General features: G+C 39.4%; 1 protein-coding gene across 1 annotated transcript; it reads right to left on the bottom strand.

Annotated features, from left to right (window-relative positions):
* LOC122759948 (protein-lysine 6-oxidase-like) lies at positions 1 to 6486 on the bottom strand. Its single transcript, XM_044014966.1, has 7 exons — positions 5405 to 6486; positions 4485 to 4593; positions 3916 to 4053; positions 3580 to 3736; positions 1995 to 2090; positions 1799 to 1914; positions 1 to 714 (listed from the first exon to the last, which is right to left on the bottom strand). Exons 1-7 carry the CDS (start codon positions 6090 to 6092, stop codon positions 708 to 710), a joined length of 1311 nt encoding a protein of 436 aa, XP_043870901.1. The 5' UTR covers positions 6093 to 6486; the 3' UTR covers positions 1 to 707.
* Positions 6487 to 7962: the final 1476 nt, after the last annotated feature.

A 7962-nucleotide genomic window follows, 5' to 3' on the forward strand; every position in this document is an offset into this window, starting at 1 on the left:
TCAACTCACTCATCGTCTTTATTGCATTAAATCAAATTAACATATGAGATAAACATTCTGAACAACACTCAAGCAAGGTCAAACAGTTTTACATCGCAAATGACAGCATTTTCCATCCACTCTGATATACACAGGCACACATCGACACAAACATAAAACATATGACACACGCCATTTCAATTATCCATGATTATTGGGAGCTAAAAGATTACTGTTTTCTTATTGATAAATTAAAAATGACCTACATCCTTAAGTCAGAAACAAATCTGCCTTCTTTTAAAAAAAGAAAAGAAAACATAAGAGGGCGGTAATGTCACAAGGTGTTCAATCAAATTTCTGTGACTTTGCAATATAGAATATTTCACTCTATAAATAAACCTGTAACAAATAATGATGTGCAAGTAACAATTACGCCAAGCAGACAAATCAATGACACATTTCAAACTACAAAACATGCATTCAACAAATCAACCTAAACAAACACAGTACCATACTTGAATTTTTTTGATCTCAAGTGATTTACAAAATTTGTGTACATTTTTTTTAGCATTTAATAATAACAAATGCATCACATGACTCTATGGCAACAACAGTGTTGTATTCAACAATTCACCAGTTACACTTTTCTGTTAATCTGAGAGTCGATGTTGCTCAAAAGTTCCCGGGCGAGATGTTTGCTCCTGAAGAAAGGACTGGAAATTAAGTTTTCAACCCCTGGAAACAGAAAGAGATAGAGATGTACATACACATAAGGCTATGATATAATCTGATAACAACATGCATTCTGCATCTCATCTAATGGGTTTTAAAAGTTTACTGTGTAAGAGGTAAGAGATTACGCATCTGCTCACTCCCCCTTTACCCTTTTCAAACATGGTGGCGCAGGATGGTAGAACTGGGACTTCGTGATGGTCGCAGGGCTTTTTTAACTTGGAAACTCGGAGCAACCTCACATACCATGAGTTCGGAATTTCAAGGTGGCTGCCACCATACAAAAACTGCTATGTTTACCATTAATAGCACTTTTGTTGCATTTCACTTTAAATCAGTCGTACACGTCGTGCAGTTTAATCTTTTTTAGCTGTAGACTAAAGTTATGTCGTTAGTGCCTTCGACTTCTCAGCTGGAACACAGTGAACTTGGGGGGTGACTGGAACGTAGCATTATTGCAAGGCTATGAAAACCGAATGATTTTAAAGCAGTGTTCATTTTGTTGACAAAAACTATGATGAAATCTGACAATTTTGGATTTTAAATAAAAATAAAACCAATTGACCTGCTGAAGATAATAAGTTCAAGTGTAACGTTTCACTGTCTTTAAATTGAAACAAACATGTAACAAAAAGAAAAATAATTGTATTTGATTTGATTGTTAAGACGAATAAAAATGTGTAATATCAAAACAGTTAACGATAAAACATTAACAGACAGGCTGATAGAGGAACATTCTACTAACACAAACAAACCAATCTATCTGTGGATTTAGTGGACTAAAATATGATTATTTTAAAGTGATTTGTGCAAACAAACTTTAGTAGTATATATATATATATGTATGTACATATATATATGTACATTTTATGTTTAGTATTCAGCAAACTGGACCTTTAATTAATAATTATTAGCACCATTACCTGACAGTTTTTATACATATATATATATATACATATATACATACATATACACATATGAACTGTATGTATGTATACTGTAGGTATACATAGTTGTCACTGAACAGTAATTGTCTGAATAATGTGTTTAAAAGGGAAATGAAGCACACGCAGTGCGACTCTCTTACCTTGTTATTCGACAGTTGCGTGTCTGAACATAAACTCCCGTGTAAGTGATGTCACATCTCACTACATTGTTGCTGAAGTCCGACTCCATGACATAGAAATCGGGATTGACAGTAACCTGGAAAGAAGAATACACACACAGAGTTTGAATGATGTGTTTTGTAAAAAGAAATAAAGTTAACTCATCACATTGGATACCTTCAGGATGTAGTTTCCTGGAGGGACGTCAGTGATGTCGATCCACTGACAGTCAATGTTGGCAGCGTAGGTGTCGTGGCATCCTGGGCTCAGTCCCTGAAAACACAACCCGACCAAGCATTCCTCTGAGCGTGGATCGAACAACTTAAGACAACTTTGACTACTATTTTCCAACAATTGCTGCAAATCAGGCAGATTTGAGTCAAAGTTACACAAACAGGTCCTGAAGTAAAAGCTGTTACAACACATGAGCACTGAGAAGCCAACACTAGAATCGCAGAGACCAGACAACAGATGTAATAAACATCCCAGTGTCTTTGGATGTTTTTCTCCCACTGGCATGACTCACTTTTAGATGTGGATCTGGACTAAATTGTGAAATACTGTGCATGCAAGTGCTGTGTGTTTTTCAATAGTGTCTGTGTTCACTGCCTTAATGTGAACAAGATCAAACATTTTTATAAGTATCTCAGATCAACTATTTGCTAAAGGACGTTTACAGATGTAATATGAGCAACTGAAATCTATGGTCACTAGAATATAAAAAAGGTCTTATGTTTGGTGCTGGTGGTCGCTATCAATGGTTAGCAGGACAGTGTACCAGCGCTTTTGAATTACACAGTTCGAGCACTACTCGGCTCTACCCTACTCATCGTCTGACACAGTCACTGAACTAAAATACGTGTGAACGGGTTGTGATTCGGCTCATGATCACCGGCTTTCAGCAGTGCTGAACAGCAGACTCCTCTGTTAAATGTTGAGATTTTAGAAATTTTCTTGCTCAATGCTGGAGATTGAGAACACATATTTTGGGGCTTTTTAAGTTCTTTTAACTGATATCCAGTTCGCCTTTTGTCTGATGTCGTGCTCATGACTCTTCCAGTGACAACACTCTCTGACCAAACAGTGTCCATCAGTCTGTTGACGTCACATTTTAGTATCGGCTTAGCTCAAAAAGCACCAGGTACCAGGTACTATCACAAATGGAAGAGCAAGTAGAGTCAAGCTGTGTGTCAGTGCCAGAACTGTATAATGGAAAAGTGCCATATGTAGCAATCGGCCATTATGCTTACTTTTGTGTCAGAAAAGTGCTTCATAAAATAAAACTGCTTTGAGCAATGCCATCAAAATGTGACTGAGTATTTTTGATTTGAATAAATGTTTTAGATTTTTCCTAGGCTTCTATCAGGACCATGATAATACAATAGAATAGTAAAAGCTACAGTGTGTAACTTTTGGTGCTTTTTGTTGTTGCTGTTGTAGCCCGTTTTGGACTTTGTTAACAGAATCTGTATGTGTACTTTATTTGAAAACAGGCAGTGTCAAGCAATACTATCAGACCTGACTGAGGGAAAATGTGTGTGTATGCACCACCAATGACAGGAGAGGATGGGGACAACAACACGGTTGTTAATTTGACAATGGTTTGAATGTAACATTTGCTAATATTCAAAAATGACATGCTTTTGTTTTAAATAAAAAGATTTTAGTGAATGACTGCTCAGCTGTAGTGTTGATAGATGACACTGTAGATGCACAACTCATGTGAAACAGATGACCTCACTCACTCATCACTGTATGTTACCTGTGTATGGGCTGTGCATGCGTAGCGGCGCCTGAATCCAGGATCACAGCCTGTGTCCTCAAGGCAGAAACTGGCCTTATGTCCCTCGGCTACTTTAAGTCCGGAGAGGGCGTCGAGCAGGTCGTAGTTACTGAAGGCATCCATACTGTGGTAGTGCCTGTGTGTGTGGAGCAGATTAAATAAAAAAACCTCTTATTTTTCCTAAGGAATGCCTTTAAGGTGAAAACATTATTGTCTTAACTGAATTGTGAGGGTGTGGCATTCATCTGGCTTCTAATAGCACAACATATTAAATGATGTAATGCTTTTGTTTTGTCAGAGTCTGAGTAAACTCACTGGTGACAGCTGTGCCAGTCCCACTGATATCTGGGCTTGACGGGGAGAAAGTCGGTAGTGCCTTGATTCTTCACTTTCTGAGGGAACCGCAGGAGGACCCTGAAGTCGATGTCTCGTACGGCATGTCCATAAGCTGACCTTGGATGAATCACAGGAGGGAAATGGGTATGAGCTACATTGAAAAGTGTGACTGGCTGAGCTCCCATGTGCTCGTTTTCTTAAGTCAACGGAGCACAAAGAGTTTGTTCCAATGTACTTAACGCTTTTGGGAAAACCAAGCCAGAACATTTATGTCTTGGCAGGACAACATGTGGGAGAATGACTGCTCCGTAATGAGATCACTTTCTGAAACTCCATCATCAGAGTAGTTATCCCAACACAGCCAGAGGTATGAGATGCTTTAAATAAATCCAAAAACAATAGAAACTTGTCCTCAAATTATAATTAATCTTCATCAAGTGGTAAAAACAAAGGAAACACATGTCTGAGGGTGTGTACGTCTGCTGCAGTGTCTACGTGCTGCTATGTGCGTACAGAAGAGGTGAATCACTTTTGGCACCACAGTTTACCTGGCCAGACAGTTTTCCTCAGCTGCACAGCGGAGTGCATACATCTGCATGCGCTGGACGTAAGCACCTGCTTGGATGGCATATGGGTCGGGCACAAGGTCTGGCAGTCCTGCAGAGAAATAAGAGGATAACACAAATGTGTTTGATGGTTTCTTTGAGATGCTGAGTTCGTATTGCTGTTGCCAAGTTTTTCATGCTGACAAAAATCCAGGGAATCAGGCTGAAAAGCAGCAGTCTGTGTTTGTTGGATAACTCAACATTTTTACATTTGTGTTATTCTGGGACCATCCATTTCCCATCAACATGATCATATTCATGTACTGATATGAAATGCATTTCATATCAGTGGCTCAGTGTGGCTCAGTGGTTAAGACCGGTACCCCTGTGTACCGGTTCAACTCCACCCCTGGCAGGTTGTAACTCAATTCCCTTGTAAGTCGCTTTGGATAAAAGCGTCTGCTAAATGACATGTAATGCAATCATGTTGAGCAGGCGTGGCCTATTATTTAAAGAAAATAAACACAGATTATCATTAATTTTTTTCTTTTACGTACATTTTGTTTTAGAAAATAAAATGCAAAACGGAACACCTGCAGTTACTATATAAGTGTATATAGTTACATTTAAATACATCAACCTTATTTATTGAAAAAGGAAAATAATTTACAAAAACACCTCAATTAATTAAGTTCATTCATAACTTGGTAAGTTTAATTTGAATGAATTAAATTGATATAAGCATTACCAAATGAAGTTATATTTTCAACCATTTTCTTTTTAGAGTGTTTATCAACGACTGTACTTATTTACAAAAAATGCCAAAAGAAACAGCACCACCAAATAAACCCAAAACGATACCAGTACACCTTTAAATTGAACCCGAAATTAATTAACATGTAAACTAATTTTGTGCCACTTACCGTTTTGGAAGTATCGCGTGCCATATCCTGTGCCAGGTGGACGGCGCGTGCGAGCCCCTGATCTTCCTCTCGTGGGATGCAGGTTATAGAAAACAGAATTCCTGTGGTTTTTAAAGGGGTTTCGAGGGTCGTCGTTAAGCATGTCCTCTGCATTCGTGTTTGCCTCGTTTGACACATCCTCTGTCAGAGATGAGAAGAGTGAAGGGCCTGCAGAATCTCTCTCCACAGTTGTGGTGTATGCTGGGATGGAGTGACGAGCGCGCTCGGGCTGCTGCCTGCTCCCTGACGCGTGAGTATTAACAGGCACCAACTGTCCAGCACCCTGTCCAGGAGGAAAAAATCCTGGTTGTACACTGTGGTCAGTCCTGAGCTGTCTGGACTCTCCCTGACTGGCCCTAACAAGCGCGCGTTGTGCGCTGTGCGCTCCCGGCGTTTGGCTTCCGGTGCCACCGCTCCTGCTGCTCACGTAAAACCGCGAATGGCTTCTGGAACGAACCGGAGTTTGATACTCTGATCCAGTGCTCATTAAACTGTAAACCTGTCCGTTGTTCTCCCACTGGATGCGGTGTCGCCAGGGACCAGCTGTGCGCTGCTGCTGCTGCCCAAAGATGAGGGGAAGTAATCCTTGGAAAAAGTATAAAAATAAAATGGACCATCTTGCCATGGCTGTAAAACTAAAGTAAAACATCCTTCCAAAGTCAATGAAAATTCAGCTTTGACCATGTATTGTGCGCACAGATGCTCTTGTGTGGAAAATGGATGAGGGCGCTCTCGCGCAGAACAACATATCAGTTGTTAAGAGGACTGACACAGTGAAGAGATGAGGGGGGCTGGAACTTTCCCTTTTACTTACTTATCCAACTGTCTCTTATGCAAAGTTAGACTTTCTTTACAAAGAAACATTAACCCATCCCTCTCCGTGGTTTGGCCCTTACATAAGGAGGTTTGCTGAGTAAACTTTACGCACGGGTGTCATTTGATGTCACCCAAATGCCACCGTGAGATCTGGTTGATTTAAAGGGCCATTCCACAAGTCTCTCCTGAATAAAGTGTTTTTCTTTGCTTTCCAGGCTTTCACTGGAAAAACTAAGTGAATCAACAAACCTTAATCATTTCTTCATTTTACTTTTAAAAAACGTTTTTAAAACTTAATGAGCACAGCACTGAGGAAGGGCTTACTGGTGCTATAGCTCCCCCTAGAGGCACCCAAGCAACCCCCACAGCACACCCGTGATTTTTTTCTGTCGAATGCTGCACAAAACAATATAGAGACAGATAAAAAACAAAACATCAATAGTGGAAAAATAGTCCGAAACAAAACAGCATAAAAGACATTTAAAAAGGAAGTTTTCATGCAAAATAATACTGAGAAGATTAACTTATATTTCGTGAATCATGGTACTTAATACTTAAAAATGTGAATTCTAAATGAAAAATAATAAAATGTTGTCATGTATCAGTCGGCAAACTTAAGCAAAACATCTTTAGAGAGCATTTTTTGGATAATGTAATGAAAACTCTCAAAAACACACACGGACAGTGTGTGACACTGTGCTGAAGCTTCACAGTGGAAGTGGCCGTGACGCCCCCTGTTGGTTGCACTAACACTTCATTGTGAGGAAATTCATCCAACTTTGACCCAAATGAAAGGAACTAGAAGTTAGAAAGAGAAGATACAAAGAAGGAAGAAGCAATAAAGGCCGGAAAAGAAAGAAAGAAAGAAAGCAGGCGTGAAAGAAGAAAATAAAAAGAGGTGCCTGAAATAAGGGCAGAAAGAAAGAAGGGCTGGAGGAGAGAATGAAAAAGAAATAGAAAGAAGCAATAACAGAAAGAAAGAAGGGCTGGAAAGAATTAAAGCAATAGAAAGTAGCATTTTCAGGCATTTGAACTTTGCCCATCTCTCATTTAAGCATGCAAGCTTATCTATCACTCTTTTGTTCGCATAGCATTGTCTATGTGTCCTTGTCTGTTCGTGTTTTTTGCTCTTTCAGATAAATGTCGGTAATACCTGTCTGAATTTTTTTTTGTAAACTACATTTAATGCAGATTACACACGGTAGTCAAAGACTGTACGACTTGTAGCGCATTTATTTGAATTGTTTATGTTTTTTTTATAAATTATTTCAGCTGATTCCTATCTTCTTCTTCATGTAAGACTGGTGGGGCGGCGCCCTATAGCGCCCTCTGTGGACGGGTCGCCACTGTACCGGGATCAACTTTCAGCGTCAATTCTCTGTAAACTCTCTGTAAATGAGTGTTATACTTTAGTTCAACTCCTTGTGGTTCAAGTGCCTCACATCCTCAGTTTGTAAAGATCAAATGAAAACAATTAAAGGACCGGATGTGATTTTTAAAGGAGATCTGCAACAATCATCTCTACATGGTCTCATGCAGTACTAAACGCCCACCACAAGGCGGCAGGCTTCATCTACTGAACATGTTCCAAGCCTGCAGACAGACGATGCTGTTATAATACAGCAGGTCTGTTGAATCAGGTTATTAAAGTCACATGAACCCTCAGTATTTTTCAAATGTATGACCTACCTTTAGCTTTTTTA

This window comes from Solea senegalensis, unplaced genomic scaffold (genome assembly GCF_019176455.1).
Source record: "Solea senegalensis isolate Sse05_10M unplaced genomic scaffold, IFAPA_SoseM_1 scf7180000012694, whole genome shotgun sequence".
Lineage (NCBI taxonomy): Eukaryota > Metazoa > Chordata > Actinopteri > Pleuronectiformes > Soleidae > Solea > Solea senegalensis.

Coding starts and splice junctions, on each gene's coding strand:
- LOC122759948 (XM_044014966.1), bottom strand. CDS start 6,092: ATGTTTTACTTTAGTTTTACAGCCATGGCAAGATGGTCCATTTTATTT. Junction 4,054..4,484: donor GAGGAAAACTGTCTGGCCAG/GTAAACTGTGGT, acceptor GATTCATCCAAG/GTCAGCTTATGGACATGCCG. Junction 1,915..1,994: donor CAGGAAACTACATCCTGAAG/GTATCCAATGTG, acceptor TCTTCTTTCCAG/GTTACTGTCAATCCCGATTT.